We start from the raw sequence: 23,300 nt of genomic DNA on the forward strand, positions 1-23,300 counted from the left end.
GCACACACAAAGGGGGTGCGGGCATCGGGGGTGCCTTGGCGCGACCCCTGGCCTGGGTCCGACCGGGCCCCGCCGCCTGACAAAACTACTGTTAGTATTATTATCGTTATTATTATTCTTTATTTGTAATCGCGCTTAAAACCCCCCATCCGAACCGCGCTCTGGGAGCTCCGTCCCCGCCGCCTGCGGGGATCCCGACGGAGAGTGCTGGGGATGCCCCCGCCCCGCCAGGGAACTGGGGGAAGACCGCGTTTTCCGGAATGGACGGCGGCTCCTCCAGTTGTCCTGTAGTGGCAGCGACTTGGCGTGACCGGGGCTGGTTTGCCACCGCGGTGGAGGGGTAGGAAGAGCCCCTGCCAGGAGCAGAAGGAGGGGGACGAAGTGTGTCGGAGGTGAGAAGGTCGGGGACAGGCTGCTGGGGGGGGTCCAGAGATGCAAACCTCCGTCGAGAGGCTGGGTTTGCACCCTTCTGTTCCGAAAATCGCATCGCTCCGGAGGTGGCTCAGCACTGGGATCTGCGCTCCGGGCACGGCCGATGAGTTTCCCTTCAGGCAGTTTGTCCTGAACCTTTACCTAAAAGTTTTTTTCTTGTTGTTGTTAGTTGATTTGATGTTTTTGTTGTTTGAGGGGTTTTTTTAGTTAGTTTTTTGTTTTGTTTTGTTTTGTTTTGTTTTTTAATGCTGGGTTGGTTCTTTTGGTCGGTGGGTTGTTTTTTTTCGTTGAGGGACTTCCTAGTTCCAGGGGCTGGCATGCACGCTTCCTGGAACAGGAACAGGCCGGGCATCTCTTTTGCTGCAGAAGAGGGAGATGGTAGGGGAAATTTGAAGAGTCAATTCGCACTTAACTTTGCCATTGGAAAGCGGAGAGAGGAAGAGGCCGCACTGGTGAAGCGTTAGTTGCTGAGATAGAGAGGGAGACACAACTTGGGCACTAAAAACTGATCAACTAGTGGCGCTTCTTACTCCCCGTGTAGGGATAATTTTTAAAATAATTGCTTAAAAATAATTACTTAACTGGCTAGTGGAAGAGTTGTTTTTTTGGTTTTACAAAATTAGCGAATTAAACCATTTCCTTGTGCTGCATGTTTGCTCATGTTTGTTAATACACTTGGTAAATCACTGAAGGGCACAGTGGGACCTCACAGTGGGACTAAAACCAAATCCATAGGGCTGCTGTGTGTTGGATCAGATGAAGATCATGTTCTTTTAATTCTGCTCTGCAAAAACTTCCTAATACCAGCCACATACACAAATGCTCCGGTCGTGGGGCTGAAGGTTCAAACTGTTTTCAGTCTAATTCTTTCACTGCAGCTGATTTTTCTTAAAGGTTTTTGGTGTCCTAGAGCACATAATATTGCACGTGGTGTGAAAATGCTTAATAATCTTCAGGGCGAGCTTGCTAAACTGACTTACTGCCAAGTAGCAACTGCCCTCCTAAGTAAAGTTGTGGGGGACCTGCTAGGTGGTGCTGTTCGATTTAAATACACGTTGTCTCTCATTCGTAAGTAACAGCTGGAAATGTGGATTCACGTGTAGATTATTTTATGCAAAACACTGGAATGGTTTGTTTTTACACCATGGACTTGACAGATAAGAAGCTTCACGGTACCATCTACTTAAAAATGAACACAGCTGGGAATTCAGAAACATCCTCTTCCCCACTTTTCCTTTAGCGAAACAAACAAAAGAAAAGATAAAAAAAGCTTTAAGACTTGGTTTATGATGGGAATACCATTATATAGTCAACATTTCAGATTTTTATTGTATTACATCTATTAAAGTTTCTTTTTAGTAGGTCAGATCACATCCTGGCTATTTTCATATGCTTTCTTTCTGACATCAAAAAAGCTGTGATTGCATTTTTTTTTTCCTCTTACTACACTGTTTTGCAGCCATGCAATGCTTGTCCCAAGGTAATGCGTGAGTTTTTGCTGTGCTCAAAAAAAAAGGTTGCCTTCCAATTAAATATCTCTACAAAAATACAGCATCAACTTCTGCATAAGATTGTTTTAATTTGTAAACCACAGAGAAAAATATGTATATTTGACTGATTCATTAAGTACTTATTTAATCAAGAAGAGAGGGATTATAATTATGTTTAATTTCCAAGTTTTTTAGAACAGAATATGCAACTTAAGGCTAGTGTGTCTCCTCAAGCTTGTAAGTATCTAAAATTTGTAGCCAGTAATGTATCTCCAAAATACACTTGAAATAACTAAGGAAATAATTTTTTTTAAATATTACACTACCTCAGGTTTTGCGTAGCCTGATTGTGTGGAACATATTTATTCCCCATGAGGATGTGTGCGAGTGACAGGACTAGGGTGTGAAAAGAGTATTTATCAAGTGTGGAAAAGATGTGTGTTCAGATGTTGTTTGCAAAATTTTTTGTGATGTATTTTACAGAACAATCCAGTGCCAAATATGTTTTGTAGTATGTACATCTCGCTGTATTCTGCCTTTAGTATTTATGTGCTTTGAGGTTATGTAATTGCTAATAAAATGAAGCAAGTTTTGCCAGTCATTTATAGTAGCCCTTGGCAAACTTTCAGTTCCAACATGGCTTTGTTTCATGGGCTTTCTCTTTGTCCCTTCTGCTTGGTCTCTGGGGCAAATTGTCTATATTATGTAGCTTAACAACGTGTGAAGTGTAGATGAATTTATGGAAAAAAAACCCCTAATTCTTTACCAGGGAGGTACAGCCACAGCACAGTAGGGGAGCATGAGAAATGAGGGCACACAGTACCTGTGAGGCATGAAAAGATGAAGAGACAAAAATCACAAGTCTTTGTGCCCCTTCCTCTCATTCAGTGCCTTAATTTTGGGCTCAGGCCTCCCTGTTGCATAAAGGATGGAATAGTTGTTTTAAACAGTAGTTCTTCACCACTGTGAGGGCGCCATATAAGACCCATCTACACTGTCAAAGGAAAAAAACCCTAGAAGTTTTCTACACATCATCTTTTGTTATCTCTTCACAGCAACTGGATATACTTTTTTATTTTTATTATTTGTCCTTATTCCTTAAAATGGGACTGTTTCGGATTAGGAGCTTGGACCTACTGACATTTCATTGAATGATGAAACTCTGTAAACTTCTAATCTTGGAGAAAAGAGGACCAGACCTTACAGGTTCCATTTGCAAATGCAACTCTCTGTTTATATATAAATAATAATATTTCAATTTGAAAATATATATGCAGAAAAGTAGTTCAAAGGAACATATAAGGCAAAACTAAGTTCTGACTGAATTCTGTGTTTTGAGTTAAGTTGTCTTGATCTTCCAGTGGTCTTCTAAACTAGTTCTTTTCCCAGGATGCCCTTAGCCCTACTAGGGCTTAGCAGACACAGATTTTGGTTAAAAAATAAAAGCATGACTAGTGACTATGATTTAATTGGTTATAAAAGGAGATGTGATCAAAATGTTGCTTCTCCTCAAATCTGTTTTGGGTGGTTGGCTCTTTGGACATACAGCTCTTTATATGAGTGATGTTGTTTGCTGGGGGGGGAGGGCGTTTAATGTTTTTTGGGGGTTTTTTTGTTCGTTGTTTTTTTTTTCCCCTTCAGATTAGGAAAGACTGCATCGCATGAGTTTACATAGTTAAGTTACTTTTTTCCCACTAATGTTTATAGGCTGCAAAAAAAAGGTAAGGTACAGATAAAAATTAAGTGATAAATTTCTTGCTCTTTTCTAGGAAATGGTGAGCTTCAGGTTCAAATGCTAAAAGAAAGACACATTATCTTTTTTTTTTTCCGCCTTTGAAAACAAAGCTAGTAGTTTAATCCAGCCTGTTTTAGAAAGTTTAGGTTTGACATTTATATAATGATTTCATCCATCAGGTCTAACTTGCAAAAGTTGCAGTTGTACTGCTCAGGGAGTCTGTGAACAGAACACTTCTTGTCATTTTAGAGGAATATACTTTTTAATGAAGTACACAGAAGGGAAGGTTCTGGAAAGAGTAACTATTTGTCAGTACTTATTCTTGACCACAGTGCTTCAGGTGCTCTGTTATACTGCGCAGGTATCTTGGGCAGCATGTGAAGGTGTTTCGGATAATGTATGTGCTGCAGTTCAGACCACTGACAATAACAGCCTTTGCCTTGGAGATCAAACAGTACCCAGAAACTATTAATTTTACTTAAATATTGAGGTAGTCAAAGAAGATTTTCATAACTTTGCCGAACTTTCACTGGTTGGGGGGAAAATTTATAATGGCATACCTAAGCCTTGTTTTAGTTTATTTAATTTGTGTGTAAAAGTTCCATTGAAATGTGGCTTGCTTTAAAATTAGGCAGAGGAAAAAAACGTGTTTCCTGGTGTTTTAAAAGTTTTTGCAACTTTTACCATGTGCCCCTCTCCTTGAAGTGTAGTTGAAAAAGGATGAGGGATTTGATTCCAGGGATGTGTCTTCCATTTGCATGACAAAGCATCTGTATTTTGCCAGGATACAAGTCTTTTCAAAAAGATGCATTTGCATATGCTTAGGTCTTACTAACTGTAATCTGTGAATATTTTATCTTTCCTGAGAGCGAAGCAGATAGCAGCATCAGAGGGGAGAAAAACTGGGAATGGGCAGATACTGGGATTACAGGAGAGAAAAACTGGGACTGGGACTGGGTAGATACTGGGATCAGAGGGAAGAAAAATTGGGAGTGGGCAGATACTGGGATCAGAGGGGAGAGAAATCAGGAGTGGGCCGATCCTGGGACCGATCCTGGTGGTAAGGCAAGTGTAAATATGAGCAGTTGTAGGCTGCAGCTGTGAGATGCCAGGACACACAGATAACCGGGGCTGGCTCCTGAAGGAGGATGGAGGAAGCCAGGGTGGAAATGGCCAGTCTGGAGAGAGGAGACAAAGAATTGCTCCCTAAGGGAACTGGCATTAGGATCAGAGATCTGGGTGGGGGCTGGTGCATCCAGACAAGGGAAGCAGACTTGGTGCAGAGCAGGGAGCAGAGCCAGGACAGCAAAGGAGGCAGGTCAGGAAGTGGAGGGTTTTTGTTAAGTTAGGAGGAACATTCTGTCCCACTAGGTGCTGGGAAAATGACCATTCCTTTGCTGCCCCTGGGAGACTGAGAGGTAAATTTCTTATCTTCAAGACAAAACCTACCAACACTTATGCAATACTGACTGACCGTGGTAGTTCTGAAATCTGCAACTCAGAGATGTCAGAGCTTTGGGAGGGAAGGATGGAATTTGCCATTCAAAATCAGCTGGAACAGTGCGTCTCTGTGTCTGAAGTGCAGTGTCTGGGTGCTGTGCTTGCATTCCCAATAAGATTCTCTTAACTTGGAAAGTGTGGGTATATACCAAGCGCTGTTCTCACTTTGCCCTCATTTGCATGTTCACTGATTTTTTTTTCCTCTGGAAAAAAACCCCACATCAACTCCCTGCACAACCTCCCTAGTTTTTATTGTGCAGAAAAGAGCATTGTTTTCATAATGAGTAGGTATTTGATAATTTGCTGTTTTGCTGTCATGCAGTATGTACCTTGTGGCTGACTTGCCGTTTCATAATACTGCTGTTCTTACAGGAGGAATATGTTGTTTCTTTAGTGCCCAGCACCACGGTGCCTGAGCTTCACCTTTAAAAATAGGTGCTCGACAACCAGTTTTAGAATTGGCACTAAGGTGTAAAAAGTGAAAGGCAAAAACACTTCTCGATTATTGGGTGCCCAATTTGAGCTCTGTAGCCCTGAATTTTTTTTTTTTTTGAATATCACATAAACCAGAAGTCTGTATGTACAACTTCCAGCATCTCTCTTGCCACTGGTTCTAAGGACAAGATGCCACTGGTTCTAAGGACAAGATGCCAAAGGAACTTAAATGTTGTAATTTTTTTTGCCGTCTTTCTTTTGGACATACTGTAAATTGGAAAATGCACTCTGAAGTTATCCAGGGTGGACAGTTCATACTTACCAACCTGCTGTGTTTAGGGAGGGAGGCTTACAAATCCATGATTGTGTGATTCAGGGTGGCACTGTAATGGGGCAGAGCCACTCCTTGAGAAGGTCATGATGCTCTGCAAGGGCAGGAATCAGCAACTGATCAAAACACCACCTTTTAAGAGTTTTCTGCTAAAGCTGCTCTTTAAAGCTCCTTCTTTAAAGTACCACCAAGAACACAACCAGGTTTTTCTCCATGAAGGTTCAGTAGCTCCATCTTCAGGGCCTTCCAACTGTGTTACTTGCAGTTGGGACCAGTTGTTCCCTGCTTTTTTTTTGGTGTACAAACAATCCAAGTTGAGTCACAGCTGAAGTTTTTTTATTCCTAATGTCTACTGGAGTTAAACCACAGACCCCTAAGTCCGGGTTGTGGTCAGGTGTTGTTTCAAATCCTGAGAGAAAATCTTCCTCAGATAGCAACAAACATATTGATTCAGAAATCTTGATGACCTCTGTCCATGCTTCTCTAGTCTGTAGGATATTTCTCACTTCCAGGCCCAGGAAGGTAACACGTGAGAACATAAAACATCATGTTCTGAAAAACTGAAATATGGCACTAAGTCAAGACCATTGTGCCTCAGCTTTTCTCTTTCCAGCTTCATCAAATATAAAAACATTCTGAAAATTTTTGTCATGGGTCATTTTTTTCCCTGCTTCAAACTTTCTGTGATTCTTGCCTCTGGAGTGTTTTTATTTTGTCTCCATATTAATAGTAGCATGTCCAGAGCATGGAATGGAGCAGAATGAAATAATTTATCTCTTGTGAGATAAAACATATATAAACCAGTGCTGATAATACTCTCTGGAACACTTGCCTGTTTATTGTTGTTGGGCTTTGTTGGGTTTTTTTGTTTGTTGGGTTTTTTTGGTTTAGTTTGTTTTGGTTTTGTATTTTAAGTAATCCCTTTTGCAGTCCACATGCCCTCCAGGTTCTTTTTACAACACAGCTGCCTAGCCAATTATTCCCTATTTCATATTTGTGTATTTGATTTCTTATTCCTGAGCACAGTACTCTACATTTGCCTGTATTGAATTTTCTCTTATTAACATTCCTTATTCTTTTTGTGTCCCGAGAAGGTCTTATAATCGTTACTGATTTATCATGTACACTTTTGTGCTTCTGTATATGACTCATTAATGAAAGTATTTTAGCGGAATTGGCTCAGGGTAGCAAGAACTTTCTTGAAACATTCTCTTGTTTGTAGAAACATTCTGTAATGACTTGCATTATTTATTTCATGTGATTGTACACTGTTCTTTCATTTCATGAAGGTGTTAGCTGACGTAGATGGGATGTGATAGGCCAACAATCAAAACTCTTAATACATTAACTTTCCCTGTGTGTTCCTCCTTACCCACTGCACAATCTCCCAACTGAATCTGAGCTGAAACCAATCACACTTTTTTCCCCCACCTTGTTTCTTGTGCAAATATCAATTAGGAAATGACAAATTGGGAAAATCCAAATTTCAAAAATCACATTTCTGATGGCAGGTATAGTTTGTCATATGTGACTGTGGATAGTGAGGGTTGTTTGGCTCCTCTGTGTGTTGAATTCATGGGATGCTCCATCCCATCCATCCTTTTAGGCTTTCAGTCTGGCTTTGGGCTTGTCTTTTGGTGTTTTTTTGGTCTAAGTTTATATGGGTCTGGTTGAAGTACAACACTTGATGTTAACCCCAAACTCTTGATAGGATTGATCAGGCCTGAGAGGCCAATGAAAGTGCTGGTTTCCTATTTAGGCTTGACTATTTTGTTTCCTATGTCCCATTCCTAAATAAAATACTGTCTTCGAAAGAGAAGTTTCAGTCTTGAGGAAGAAATTAGAAAGCTACTGATTACAGTGTCCCGTGTTTTACATTACTTTCCATTTTATTTCCAATGGCTCTGATTTTTGGGAGAAATTCCACCTTAAAACAAACCCACAACCCCCTATAACTTTTACAGAAAGAAGTCCGTGTTCTGAAAATGCAGAAGCAGTAAGTAATCAGTAGTAATAAGTAGTCAGTATATGTAACCTCCAGTGCATGCAATTCTTTTTTTTAATATTGATACTGATAATGTCTTGTTATCAGCAGATGCATTTTTATATTGATCTAATGAGTTTGGAAAAGGTGATAAGAATGTTACACTGTTGGAATTAAATGCTTTTGCAGCTAATCAAGAAGGTAAAATGCTGTGTTTTCTGTGATAAACAGCTTAATGCTTATAAAAAAGTGTCAGTCTTGAAAACCATTTTTATAGTTTAAAAAAAATTCCAACAACATCAGTGGCAACCTGACGTAGCCTGTATTGGCCTTTCCCTGGGAGGGAAAGGCTAGCTCTGAGGAAAATACTTGAGTGCAGGAATGGAACTATATAGTTCCTCAATAAATATTTTATTCTTGACAGTGTTGGGACAGAATGCATCATAGGCTGACAGGCCGCAGGATTGTGTCGTTAATACAGTGATTTATGAGGCTGGAAGTGAAGATGCCACCTGATGCTTCTGCCACGGAGCATTTGATAAACCAAAGCCCTTTGATTTGTCCATGCTAAATATTCTATTTATCTTCTTCTCCCAAGTGACCCTCCAAGGGTGGGGTCCAGTCTTGGATGGCTCCAGTTGCTCCTGATAGGTCAGCCTTTCAATTGAGGTGGTGGTGGGGAGTTACAGGGGGTTTTTGTTTGGTTGGAGTGTGGGTGAATTACTGGAATTTCATCAGGTGTATCAATGAAGCTCCCTTGCCAAGTCTGAAACTGCCCCAGAAGTGAAGGTTACAACTCCATTGTCTGTCTCTTGAACTGTTTGATTCCTTAAGTTACTGCTAAAACCCTTTAAAATCCTTGTAACCTGTTTAATATTCCTTGAATATGAGTCTGGAGAGGATATATACAGGTGGAGATGATATTTAAAAAACCTAAAGCCGTATATCCTGGCCTGAGGAATTAAGTGCGGTTTTCCTGTGTGTTTATATAATAAACACAAAATAATACAAATGAAAGTTGATCAAAGTTGGAATAGAAGTATATGATCAACAAATAAACACCTAGAGCTTGTACACAGGACTGTTTGTTCAAAATACACAAAACTGTGAAGCATAAGAGAGTTTCTGGTCAGAAGATGAAGAACAGTGTTGGAAGTATGGAAATGTGCCTCTGGTAATGGTAATGGGCTTGACAAGCAGATCTGAGGTGCAACACAGTGGTGTTCCTGACTTCTGCTGCACCTCTTCAAATGCAGTGTCACTTCTCATTTTATTATCTGCACATCTAACTCTTTATAAAATAAAGATGTTTACTCTTACAAGACCAAAAACTGTAGGTACGTGCAATTTCAAGCCTAGTTATATATATTTTTAAATATTTTTAGAAATAATATAATGTACTATAATGCAGCAAAAACAAACAAACAAACCCTCCCCTCCCAATAAAACTGTCTTATGCTTTAAAGATGCAAGACTTAAATAATTTGTCCAGCTGCAGCTGGGGAACATGAAAAAAGTGATTGAAAAAAATTATTTTGAATTATTTCACAGAACATCTTAAATAGATGATTAGAAAGAAAAGCAGACTGGAGCACTGGATGCAGGTGTTTTTCTATTAATTCTAGTAATTGAGAAAATTATTTATAAATTTTTCCCAGTATTCCCCAAACAGACCTGTAACACTGTAGTTAATTATTCAGAATTGGAGGAAAAAAGAAAGATTGGAGTTGCTTGATGTCAGCCTCCAATTCTGTGTGGGATTACTCATTTGGAAAAAAAAGGGGTTAATAGACAGAAGAAGCTTTTCTTGTCATAAAACCATACGTATTTTTCCTGTAAAACAAGGTAGAGGGAATTGAGCCGTCTTGCACTCATATCACTGTGTAATAAAGCTGTTATGAAATACTTCAGAAAGGTCAAAAAAGGGCTCAGTGGGTTTAATATTTAGACTGTGAGCCAAAGAAATGCATTTGAAAGCGTAGGGTAATACCTATCTTGTGGGTGTACCTGTTCCATATTCCACAGAGAAGGTCATTCCATATCCCACAGAGAAGGGGCTGGAGATGATAGTCTGTTTAATTTCTCCTTGCACAGTGTGTACATTCAGTAGACAAAGCACAATTAGAGGTGCTCTCTCGTGTAGTGTGTTTTTATTGAGAGAGCTTTGCCTTCTGCAAGTGGCTGTGGGCTTGTAGTGCTCTGCACAAACATTGGAAATCCTCAGTTATTCAGAATACAAGTGAAAAACTAAAGAGGTAAATGAAGGGAAACCTGACCTGTGACAGTGTCATATATGCCTTCACACTTTATTTTGTAGAATTCCAGTGGTGTTGTAAAGGGAGTCAGGAAACTACATTGAAGAGACCAATAGTGGAATTTGGCAAAGTAGTTGCTGTGTATTCTGCAGCATCAAACTGGAAATGTTTTTGTGTTCTTCTCGCAGTTGTGATTCAGTTGTGGGTTTCAGCTAAACTTAAGGCCGGTTTTGTGGATGTTACTTTTTAGCATGCCTACAACTGTCTTGGAACTTTTTGTTTTCCAGTATAATAGCATACTTAAACGATTAACATAACTGAAGAAAAGTGACCATTACGTTCTCCCCGCACTGACTATTTTCACTATGTTGTCTGCATGTGTGTTTTTATGTGTGTGTTTGCATAGATCCATGTATATAACTTAGAAGGGAGCGTAGAACAGGCAACTGAGCATCACCTGCACATGTTGAATCACAGAAGCGGGTTGATGAAAAAAAAACCCACAAAATAAACAAAAAATAGTTTTGATTCTAATATGGAATAAAATTGGAAGAGGCATTCTCAAGTTAATAGACTGCGCTCTTGGTCCCCTTTTGAGCTTATTCAGTGTCACCCTTACACCCTTGTCCTGTTGGTGTGGAAACATGAAGTTTACTGTGTCATACCTGTTGATTGTGTAATAACTGTAGTTATCTCACCAAGGCTGATTTTATATTCAACACCTGCATTAACTTCTCTTTAGGAGCACCCAACAACCAAACTTCTTAAAGCAAAGTATTTCTTTAGATCAGTGTCAGTGAAAGTGTCTGAAGACAGCAAAGGTAGTCCATATGTGTAATTTCTTTCTGCTTAAGAATGTACTACTCCCCTAGTGCTTATCTGGTAAAACAAGCTTTTGATTCCTCCAAAAAGTTTCCATCCATGTTTCTCTCTGGGTAGCACCCCTAGCCATTAACACAAGCTTACCCAAAAAAAGGTAAGAGTTTTTTCTTCCCTTTTGGCAGCCCAAGTGACCTGAAAAAGCTTTTGTGCCCTAAGGGTTTATCTGTTTTTCGATTGCCGGTTTTTGGCTTGTTTGGGTTTTTTAACTCCCAGCTCTTTTGGGCCTATGGAATGACAGAACCCCACAGTCTGGTGGTTCCATTCTTGGGGAAATTCTGAAAGCAACATGAAAACCAGGATGAAGTACATGGTTCTATTCTGTTTTCTACCTGATGGTGCTGGAAGTAGAGAACTGGTGCTTTGGGAAAGATGAGGTTAATCTGTGGATATGGGGAACTGGGTCATATGAATGCGGTGGGACCTCTGCTCTTGAATTGCCAGCAGGTATTTTAGCTAAACATAAATAGTTAAAGAGGACAGACCGCTTTTTGAAACAATACAGAAACTGTCTTAAGTATCAAGGTGTGTTCAAACTCTCTTTGCCCCACAGCCTTATGGCTGTAGTGATACTAAGATAAAGATTCTGTGTGCCTGGATACACAGAGGGGCTCCTTGGACCAGCTGTCCTGACTCCTCTTCCTTCAACCCACTGTTTAGCATAGGGAGCTTCCCAGCATCTCTGTGTTTTGCATGTTTTCATCCAAAATGTAGAATTGAAAAGTGAGTGGCATAAACTGGTAGAAAAAGATCATTCAGTGGTGCGATATAATCTTCACTGTGAGATTCCTCAGTGAAGATGTTGAGGTGTCCTTACATAGTACTCACATTTTTTCTTGTTTACATTCAAAGATTCAAATCCAATTTTCCAGCCCACTCTTAATATTTTGTATTTGTAATCTAGAGTCCAAGAATATTTTTGCCTGAAATGACTGGGATATGAGTATTTCCTTGTGGCAGAGTTTTTCTATATGTTTTTATTTATATCACAGTTTGTAAAATTAAGTAAATTTCACTGATCTCTTAGGCATTCATGTATATTCAACTACAGTATTCCCACTATTCCCCTTTCTTCAGTATTCTCTTTCTTCTCTGGGCTTTTATTTATCCAAATAATGGAGATTTTGGTGGACAGAAGCATCCTAGCCTTCTGTTAGATGCTGTGTGGAAGGAGGTGCTTGAGGTGGTTTTAAAAGATTCAAACCCTTTTGGGTGTCTCTGGTATATGACCCAACATGATATACAAGTGTCAGTTATGTGATTATGAAATGATGAGACTGCTTTAGCAAATATGCTTTAGCAAAATCATTGCTATTTATGCGGCTCCTCCCGCATTTTAAGAATTTTCCATCCAAAATGAAGCAGTGGGATGTTGTGGTCTTCCTGTTGTACCATTATTTGCTGGTTTAGTTATCATAAATCATCATGGTTGCTGTATTTCTTCTGTAGTTGAGACAAGACTACCCTGCTGGTCTTCCTTTACTTTTCAGAGTGCATGAGGCTGTTGAATGTAGATGGTTTGGGCTTGTCTTTGGGTACCCTTCCTGGCTCACGAAAAAACGAAAGAACTGATTGATATGCGTGTCTGCTTGCAAACCTAAACAAAGCTGGCTCATCTAATTCTGGCTTTTGTCATTTGACTACGTGAAGGTAAGTTTGAGAAATACATAAGAACCTCAAAATACAGCCCAGGTCTGGAAATCTTGATGTCCAAGAGGTGAATTTAAAATATCCACAGCATTACAGTCCTGCAGTAGGTATCAGCGGCCTTCTGGAGGAGCATCCCAGTAACCTCTGAAGGCTCCAGGAGCAATCATTTACTCAGTATGGTCTTTTACCTGTCTCTGGAGACCCTCAAGAGACACAGGTCATCCTTCAGCGCAGGAGTGGTGTCTGTATTACAGAACACTCACTGGTGGGGGGGAGCTAGGAATTGCTGTTCTCCCACCAGGACTTCGTGGTTGGGTTTGGATCCCTGTTCCCTCTCCCCTCTTTCCAGAGTGTGCTGCCCGTTGAATGGGGTGAGTCACCTCTTTTATGATGTTTCGAATACTTTCCTCCCAAATGTAGTTTTATTTTCTGCAGGGAAAGGAAAGCATTTATGCTGTCCTGGTTCCTTATTTTTATCAGAGCTCTTGCTAACAACTTCCAGCTGAGGGAGTTCTTGGTATTTTTAGCCTGAGATATTTTGCTATTTGAGCCTCTTTACATGTTTTCCCCTGACATACATTAACTGGAGTGGGGCGATGGTTCTTGTCAGTTAATGTATTCACGAACATGCTTGTCAAATTTCCCACACTTACTCCCAGGAATCTGAACACTTCTGAAACCGGGGGAAAGTTTGAGTCCTGGTCTGAGGTGTTTGATTCAGCTTCATTACTCCATTCCCTGACTGATACTGTTCTCACTGAATCTCCTTTTCTGTTTTAAGAGGGGTTTGAAATAAAAAGTATATGTAATCGATATTCTACTTAAAAATACAAAGAAGTAAATAAACTGAAATGTGGAGAATTGTAACATGGAATATTGCATTACAAAATATAATTTCTTTAAAATCTCTTTGTTCTTTTTTTTTTCCAAGCAGCAGAATCCCCTGTTTTATTCCTAATGTTACTGTTTTGTGGGTTGTCTGGCTTACGGTCTGATGAAGTTCTTTGGTATTGCAAATACTTGACGGCACATCTTGTGTACACAGCATTTTCAAGTTTCTAAATAACTTTACCCTTCCATGAAACCCCCATGAACATTACTTTGAAAGAACATACTAAAAATCATTCTCTTTGACCTTCTGCCTTCAAGAACCATTTCAACCTGTTTAAGCATAATTTCCCAGATCTCACTACCATCAGTTCTTTTCCCTTTTTCTAACAAAGTTTCAGACTAAAGATGAAAAGTTGCAGTGAAGTGTGGTGATTCCAGCAACTACTCCAGCATTGTCTCTGTAGGATTGGGGAAGTGGGGGGTAAGAGAGGCAGATGGTGGAAATCATGTGCAGTTTAAATTGAGAATTAAATGGCATTTGCTGTAGAGCATAAATTGTCCATACAGCCTTTTCTTTGTGTCCCCTCCAAATGTTTGTTTATATATGACAATACATCACATTGCTCTGCTCCTACCCCCTTAACTCCCTGCTCTGCAGTGTGAGGAGGTGACTGTGCCATCTCTGCGCAGAGTTTTTGTCTGAGTGGTCTGGTTTCCAGCCTGGGCTATGGCAGAAGTTGGAGCCTCTCGGAGGCTGCCAGCAACCACCAGGATGGATCCTATTAATTGGAACCAGCTGGATTCAAGTATGTGTTGGCAGGTCTGCAGCAGCTCTTCACCACCCAACTGTAAATTTATATGTACATGTCAGGCTCTGCCTCGTGATGAGTGATGCTGCTGAGAAGCTGTGGAACAACATTACCACCTCAAGAATGCTGTCTGGTCTGTGTTAGGGCTTCTCAGTGGGACTGAAGGATTAACTAAATACTAATCTTAAGCTTCTTAACACTTAGTGAGAAGTCAAAATTTCATTACTTTTAATTGTTTTGTAACAGGCTAATATAATTACACTGTTGGCATCTTGGATGGGATTTTCTTTACCTTTTTTCTTTACAAATCCAGCCCTAATAAAGTTTTTTTATTTCACCAACTGAATTTCCTGTAGAACTTGTGTGGTGCTGTGTGAGTTGCAGGGATCCTAAATAAACTGAGCAGCTGACTCATTATATTTGCTATTCATACAACTAATTTTTCCAGTGATCCTTGAACATGGAAAGTTCAGTAAAATCCTTGGAGGAAAAGGAGATGTTGCAGAGAGTGACTGAGTTGCAGAGCTGCACTGAGTGACTTCAACTCAGTGTACAGAAAGTTTCCTAGTCTTGTTGCAAGCTTATCTCTTAAATCTCTTTATTCTAATAATGACCAAGGCCAACTCTTGCTTTGCTGATGAGGTATGACAAGATCACCGTCCATGTGATTTCATTTGTTGTATTCATGGCAGCCCTGGGGAGGGAAATAACTGGAGCAGGAATGAAGCTTTGATCTCCTACAGAGCTCTAGAGCAACTTGGGCACTCTGAAACAGCAGAGATTTTAAACAGATAAAATGTATTTATGTAAAATGCACAGTTACATGGGAGCATCAGCCTGATACTTCAGCCCTGGTAGGATAAAGGGGAGACAATAGCCCTCCCAGGTACCAGGTGGAGCAGCTGAACTTGAATTTAGAGAACTGTGAGTGCTTTGTCAAACCAGTTACCAAGCAACTCCTGATAATCTTCATCTCCAGGCTACTGGGTTTGAAATTTAGTCCTGATATTGTAAAGTTTGCACCTGCCCGTTGTTCACCTCGGACCAAGTGTGAAAAGGACCTCAGGGGGCTAATCTTCCCCTTCTTACCTGAAAGGTCACAGAATGCATGTGAAAGGGAAAACCATCAGCCTGAAGAGCTCCCAGTTAGCTCTGAAAAGTTGTTTTTAGAATTAGCACACAAATACTTGGAATAAAAGCATTTGGGGAACACGTTCTTAGTTTAGGGTAATGTGTACTAAATGCTTAAGTTTGAGATTAAAGTCACAATCAGTAATTTGTGGGTTCAGTTACACAACTGTTTCATTTGTTTGTTTTTTTTGTTTTGTTCTGTTCGTTTGTTTAATTTTTATTTGTGTGTGTGTTAGCTTGATTTGAGGATGGTGATGCCACCTTCGCGTGTCATCTATGCTGTGTTCAAATCCACTCAAGTTTTATAGTCCATCTATGCATTTGATGCATTGTGCTTGAACAGTGCAGGTATATCAAACCTGAAACAGAGATTAGTAACTTTCTGAAACAAAAAATCACGTAGTTTGTGAGCATTTGTTGCGGGAACAAATGATACGTCTTGAAATGAGAAGTGATAATATTCTTGCATTTTTTCTACTGTTTTAAATGAAGTTCTTTCAGGGGCTTTTGAGTGAAAAAACAGGAAAACATGTTCTGGTCTGAGGTGAATGATGAAAAATTTCAGCCTCTTCCTTATAATTATTTCAGTAATGTTGTCTGAGGATGAATATAAAAAAGAAATCGTTACTCCTTGTTTTTTCCTTTCAGAGAAAAAAAATATAATATTTCAGCGGTTTAATGAAATTGTCACTGTAAAAGTGTGATCAAACTCACAGAAGAGCAACAAATGTTGCCTTTTTGAATACGATGTGAGGTTTTCACAAGCAAGCAATGGCTTATTTTTCTTAATATCAAAAGGTAAAATTACTGAAATAGTCAGGGGTACTGAGAAAAGTTCTCTCTGATTTAATAAGTGGCCCTCCCAATGAAGTGAAGCAGTGGCAATGACTTTTCTTTTGCATGCTTACATTTTCAAGCATTGTACTGAAAGTTAAACAAATGAAATGTAAGTCTTAGCTTCCTGAGAAATATTTGATCCCAGTGCTGATGTTCCCAGCAGGTGTGGAAGGGAGATGAGGCAGGATCTGCCCTCTGAGCTCCCCTTCTTTAGGATCCTAAGTCTTCGGGATTTACTTTCCATGGAGCTGCAGCGGTCCCTCCTGCCTCTTTGTGAGCAGCATTTAGCAGTAGCTAGTGTGGAACAAAATACCCCTTCAAAAAAATACAGCAAAAGAAACATGGGATCCTGGTGATAACAGCCAGGATTTATATTCTGTGCATCCCCAGTGCTGTCTGTGTGTGGAGATGGGATTGTGTGGTGTGGGCTTTGGGAGGAGGTACTGTTTTTCCCTTTGTTGGCCCTAACGGATCTGATTGGTAAAAGGTTTGGTATTTTTTTTTGTGGTTGTCAGGAGGTCTTGGTAAAGTCCTAACAGAAGGTAAGCACTGTGACTTAGTTCACCATCAATCCCAGAACTCTCACAGGGCTTAAATTCAGTCTAATGGTTGATGCCCTTAACAAGCTACTTTAGAAAAAAAATATTTTATTAAGAATTATCTTTCTGTTCCATGTCTGTTGCACCTCCAGGGAGGGTTAGGGAAATTGCAGGATTTCCACTAGAAAAGGTAGGCTGTGTGGAGCACAGACTTCTTTTACTTCCACTGGCAAGACTTTGCATCTCCAGCTACTCCCTTTCCCCCTCATGCTATTCCCTGTTTTCCACATTTCTGGAGATGAGGAGAGACCACACAGTCTGACAGAAAGCGCTGTAGAGACTAACATGTTTCCAGGTGCCTCTCCCCATCTGTTGCAGTTTCGTGCCTGATGCAGTTAGAGCTTTACCTGCCTCCTGTTGTCCATCATGTGCTTTTCAAGGGCATTTCCTTTCAGGTTTTTCCTCATTTTCTTTGAGGCATAGCCGAGTCCCCGAGTTTGGGTTACAACCTCTTTATTGTGATTATTACAGTAAGGCTTGTGCTCTCCTGGAGAGAGGGAGCAATGAGGAACCACTGAGTAGCCACCTTCTGAAAAGCAAGGGCGTTATTCAGGTCAGAAGTACTGCAAAGGGAACATTTTTGTAAGGGAACAATATTGAGGAATAATGAGCAGTTTTTAGCTGCGCAGGCAAGTCTTGAGTTTCCCACTGAATTTTACAGATCTTTATCTTAGGCTTGCTTGTTCATGTGTTATTCCCATGTTTTCCCCCCACATATGATTGTTGTTTTATAGTCTAAGGACACCTTCAAAGCTGATCTTCAAAGGATTAGATACCTGCATAAGAGTCCTGAAGGGGTTATATTCATCACTCTGAAGGGTGCTTAAGACCTTTTTAGTGACTCCAAACTCCAGATGGACTTGGCTTGTTGACTGAGCAGTAGAAGGGTTACATCACCTGTACAGACATGGTCATCTGTGAAAATACTCTTCTGTGTTTTCCTCACTGGACAGAGACCAGAAGATGCTGGTGGTGTTGGAAGTTCCTTGCACCCCAGCACCCCAGTGTTGTTTCCTGTTAACCATTGTGTTCACTCTGCAAATTCCCACCTAGTACCTCCATCCATCCAGCTTAGGCTGTCTTGGACCAGGGATCTTGAATGCAACCTAATGTGTGTCATCCTGGGGTTGTTTCCTCAGAAAGTGTAATTCCTAATGTTTTCTCTTACCTGGATGTACATGGTTATTACCTCCTATGTTTGCTGTGTTTCCTTTTTCCTCACATATCTTATAAAGCAGCGATTAGTCTGTCTTCATTTCATGAACTTCTTTTCTCTTTTATTCAAATTACATAGTTGTTCCTTTGTCAACTTTCCTGTGAGCTTCCTAGGGCAAGAACTTGTTTGGTGTGTTTTTCTGTTCATGCTTTCGTGTTGAGATGCCACATAGAAGGCATAATTTAGGTGTGAAAGGGCCATTTTATTATTAAGGACGGACATTTTTTCACATGTACAGAGAGCAGCCTAGACTGTGATTTATATTTCTCATTGACTTAAAATAGATGAGTAGTTTTGAACTGCATGAGTTAATTCTACACTATGAGCCTTTATTTTTTTTTGTATTTTATGTTTCCCTGGTGCAGTGTCTCTTTCCTGAATGGATCTAGACTGCTGAGAACAAGGAGTTATAGGCTCTGCTGTGTTGCTCTTGGTTGGGAATTTTTTTGCATATGGTCTTACTTGCAGTTGGTGTTTGTTCTCCTGAACATGCTTTCAGAGATGAACAGCACAGGTGACGTGTTGCACCACTGATATTTGGGGCTGATGCTCCTTGTGTTGTTCTGAAAAGATCTGTTCCATAAGGATAATTCTGATTTTAATCAGAAAAATGTTTTAGCAGTGTTACAAAGCTGTAGTTGATTATTCATTGAGCTGGAGAAAAATTCCAGGGAAAGGACATGCAAACAGCAGACTTGAAAACTTTTGGAAGTTCCTATTAAGAAACTTTTCTTGTGTGTTGCTGAAAGAATGTGCTTTAAATTTAATGCAGCTCTCATGTGAGAGGAATTAACATATATAGAAAAAGCCAGAAGGAGTCACAAAACCCCTTATACATACTAAAACTATTAACTGATTTTCATACTAAAAATATAAAGAGCGGCAACCACTCTGAAAGAGAAGATTGACACTCAGTTAACACTCAATGTTATTTCCAAAGTCTAAAACCTGGAGCGGCAAAATACACAGTTTTCCTAAAATTTTCACTCCCATTTGGGCAAGTAGGACACCATAGGCAGTGTTGGCTGAGGTATCTTGTTAAAAAAGTTATTTATTAAGACACTCCAAGGTGAAAAGCTGAACTTATCCAACAGTTGCATGACAGAAGTATAAAAAACTTCTTCTATTGCACCTAAACATGACTTTCAGTTTTGCTAACTGTGGCATTGTAACCACAGTCATTTTGGAAAATCCATTGCATAATACTGAATTCTGATGTAAGTGGTAGATTATGCTATTTGATTATGTTTTTATATCACAAAATGTATCTCTGTTAGGCTCTTTATAAGTAGGGTTTGCTTCTTAATGCAGCAGTTAAAATAGTGCAGACACCTTTGTTGTGGGAGCAAAGACCAGTCCGGTCATGCTTTATGGTGAGGGTACATTTATAAATTGTTTAGAGAGGGGCAATAAATAATTAATGTCTGTTATTAAATAGGTTACAGGCGTGAAGAATGTGCGTTGTATATGGCAGCAAGCACACAGTAGAAGGTGTTAAAGACAGTTTTGTCTAACTGCTGCCCTAAAATCCATAACAAATGACCCATTTGTTAAAATACATATTAAACATTTGATTTACTCCATGCAGATTTATAAATACTTTATATTTACTACTAAATATAATTTCAGCACTTGACTCCAGCCCTCCAGTAAAACCCTACTGAGGAGGGAATGGAGCAGGGTTGGGTTTTTGAGCTGAAAGTGAAATCAAGAGCTGTGAATGCCTGGTGCTGTCTTCTTGTAATATACTAATAAAAGGATATTTTTAAAAACTAATCAATGTGTTTTCTAAATAGACATAGGGCCAGGTTGAGCATCAGTAATTTGGAAGATAAAGCATAGTATTATAACTTGAGTACAAGATTTAGTTTCAAGTCTCACTTCAAGTTATGTCGAGGGTAAGAAATGATATTCCTGTGTTTAAACACGCAGTTGAACATTTTGTTTATCTTTGGTTTTAATGCAACCATCTGCTGATGCAAATAAAAATGTTGCATTTAATGCAAATCTGTGTATATGTATACAATTTCTTGTGAGATCTGTTTCTAATTTTCCCTTTTCTTCTTTTGCAGATACATTTCACATAACACTGACTTAATATGACAGAGGTATCATAAATAGTTTTTTCTTAGTCATCAGTCTTTGTGGTGCCCCTTCCCAAACATCTTTTCTTTAATGGTAGCTGGTTGATTTTGTTCGTTTCAAGTGCAGTCTGTTTTTTTCTCTGTTTCAGTCTGTCTCAGTAAAGTGTGAGACAAGTCTGAAGGATATTCAGCGCTTAGCTGAGAACTGAAGCTTTTGTGGGTTTTTGTCATGGTTTGAGATAGCCCCAAAATCCAATTCCCTAGTCTAAGCCCCCTCCCACATCTCAACCCAATGTAAGATGGGTTCTTCCAGACAAAACACACCAGACTCAGAATGGGGGAAAGGGAATATATTACAATGACTGTACAAATAAATACTATAACACATTATACACACGATCGCAACTATCTCTACCATGACATATAGTATTTACAATGGATCAAATCTCTTCTCCCCTCCAAATAAAAGTCCAGGAGGGAAGAAGAACAGATCCCTTCTAGTCTCTGAACAGGAGTCTCTTCTACAGCAGCAGTCATCTGTCCTCTCCACATGCAGCAGCTGATAGCTGGATTTCTGCCAGCACTCACAAGGGAGGCCTCCAAGCCTCTCTCGGCCCCTTGACACAGGCAAAGGGGTCTTCCGTGGGCTTCGTAACCCCAGACAAAGATCGTTCCACCACGGTCATATCATGAGACGCAGGGGGTCTTCATGACAGTCTGGTATCTCCAGGAGATTCAAGCTCCTTGCAGGGCCTCTGTGCCCTGCCTCAGGCTGCAAGCTTCCCTGTAGCTTGCAGCAAGAGAGGGCCCCCAAGGCCAACCTCCCACACCATCCTGGTTCAGCTCTCAGGATGACTGAGCTTCTCAGCTCCTCTCTGCAAGTGCTGTAGCACTCCAAGGCTCTTTCAAGTAAGAGTCCATCATCTTCCTCCTTTCTTGGAGGTCTCAAAGGAGTTTGGGGGGGGTCTGGTATCAGTTCTTACCCCCAAGAACTCTGTAGCTCTGCTGCCGGCTCTCTCTCTCTCTCTCTCTCTCTCTCTCTCTCTCTCTCTCTCTCTCTCTCTCTCTCTCTCTCTCTTTCCAGGAGTTCCTCCTCCTTGGCTGCATGTTGTTTCTGCTGCTTCTCCGGTTCAGGTCTTATCTGTCCTGGCTCTCTGCCGCCGTTTCTCTGGTCAGTGCAGTTCTGCTGAAACATCTCCAGGTTCAATTACAGACACCTAGCCCAACTTTATGCTGTTCCAGGTCCCTGCAGCCCCCCAGCCAGGGGCTGGGAGGGCCCAGAGGCCCCGAGGGGCTCAGAGCCCCTTCCTCGTGGCTCTACAACATGACCACCTCTCCAACAACAACCAAACTACAACTCTTCTCTTCCAGTGAGCTTGTGGAATGTTTACATTTTGCAGGAACCGCCCATTGGGCAAAACTTCCAGGGGTTTCCACCCCTTGGGGTTTTACCATTTTTCTTAGCCTCTGGGGGAAAACAAGATTCAAACTACTACAGTTTTTTACTCCATTTGCTATCAAGGAAACAGTTCATATAGAAATATGAGAGTTTCTTAATAAATCACAAGTGTTGCCTTTCTTTTCACTTTATTGCTATTCATTGCAAGTTTAGTGCCTTTTTCTTTCCTCGTTGTTTTTGCAGTTATTCAGAAACTTGTATCAACACTTTTTTTGAAAAAGTGTATACATGCTGCAAGAGAGTAAAGTTTGAGTCATAATCTTAATTTCTCATTATAAAAGTTTTATATAACATAGTTTCATAATAATTTGAACATTATGCCTTGTAAAACTTAAGTGGTTGTGTCTGAAAAGCACTATCTTCTGCCTTTCTGTATATAAAACATGAAACAGGGAAATCATGAATTGATTTATTTATGTAAACTGGTAAAAAAAATGTACGTTAGTAGAAACAATGAAAGAATGTCACTAGTTTTTTTTTTCCATCAGCTGGTACTGGGAGTGACTTGTGCAGTATCTTTGGTGGAGTCTTGCAGTGTCCCCTCCTCTCTTTCCCACCCATTGTAATTTCATTACAGTGTGTAGAGATAATGCTGGTAGACTGTAGAAAAAGCAGCAATTAAACCCAGTATTTTTCCCTTGCTTCTGCAAGTAGATCTTGCTTGGGATAAGGATCAGCAAGGGCAGGTCCCCTGCTCTCTGCTATTTGTAATTCCCCTATGCTGAGCAGACTCCAGCTTCTTACACTGGAATCTGCTTCTAAGAGTTTCCAGAGTAATTCAAGATTAGTTTCTCTTTTACTGGTGAGAAACAGGAAAAATGAAAAAAGGATGATGAAGGTAATAAATGAAGAATTATCTATTGAAATGTCAAGGAAGGCCAGGTTGGAGCAACCTGGGATAGTGGAAGGTGTCCCTTCCCATGGAACAAGATGAGTTTTAAGGTCTTTTCCCACCCAGACTATTCTGGTATTCCGAGATTCTTTGTGTGTAATTTTGTCACTTGAGATCCGGATCTCTTTAACACCATATAAGTATCTCAAGTCAATTTCAAATAGCATGAAAGCAGCATCTTAAATACAAATATATACTGAATCTTAATATTCTATTCATATTTAACTGAGAAATGGAAAATGCATGGAAGTTTTGTAAGTTTCTTTTAATCAACTTTTCTGTGTTCTCAAGCAATTTGATCAGAATTCTTCAAGATGTCACTAAGAAGAAATGAGAAAGGCTGCCTAGGCAAGAGTTTGAACATGAGCAATAGGAAAGTCGTGTTTATATTTAATAAAACATTTTGGGCTGCATTTTGAAGCTTTTTTTTTTTGGTACTATTATTACAGAGGATTTTCTTGTAAAATTCTTTATCACTCATCCTTTATTGGAAAATGTTTTCTGAAATTCCCTAGCAAAACTACCTCCACACTTTCTTTTTTCCCCTTCCTTTCCCCCCTTCTCCTCTTCATTTATTTATTTTTACTCTTACTTTTTAATACCAGCTCCTGGCATCTTAAAACCTATCCATGTCCTGTTGAAGTCTCCTATTTGGCTGTTTATTGTCCTGCTGCAGCAATTGAATCTTGACAATGTGACACTGACTTATATCCTGTATTTCCAGACTTGCCTGCTTATGAAGTCATCCATG

At 40.0% G+C, this 23,300-nt stretch overlaps 1 protein-coding gene across 1 annotated transcript in view; it reads left to right on the forward strand.

The window, feature by feature from the left end:
- Window positions 1-23,300, forward strand: part of SSBP2 (single stranded DNA binding protein 2) — a 137,854-nt gene that overhangs the window by 2,698 nt on the left and 111,856 nt on the right. Inside the window, exon 2 of the mRNA XM_029959935.1 lies at window positions 292-392. Within this exon, the coding sequence (XP_029815795.1) occupies window positions 292-392 (101 nt within the window). The remainder of the gene's footprint in view (window positions 1-291; window positions 393-23,300) is intronic.

This window comes from Manacus vitellinus, unplaced genomic scaffold (assembly GCF_001715985.3).
Source record: "Manacus vitellinus isolate BGI_N305 unplaced genomic scaffold, ASM171598v3 scaffold_23_pilon, whole genome shotgun sequence".
NCBI lineage: Eukaryota > Metazoa > Chordata > Aves > Passeriformes > Pipridae > Manacus > Manacus vitellinus.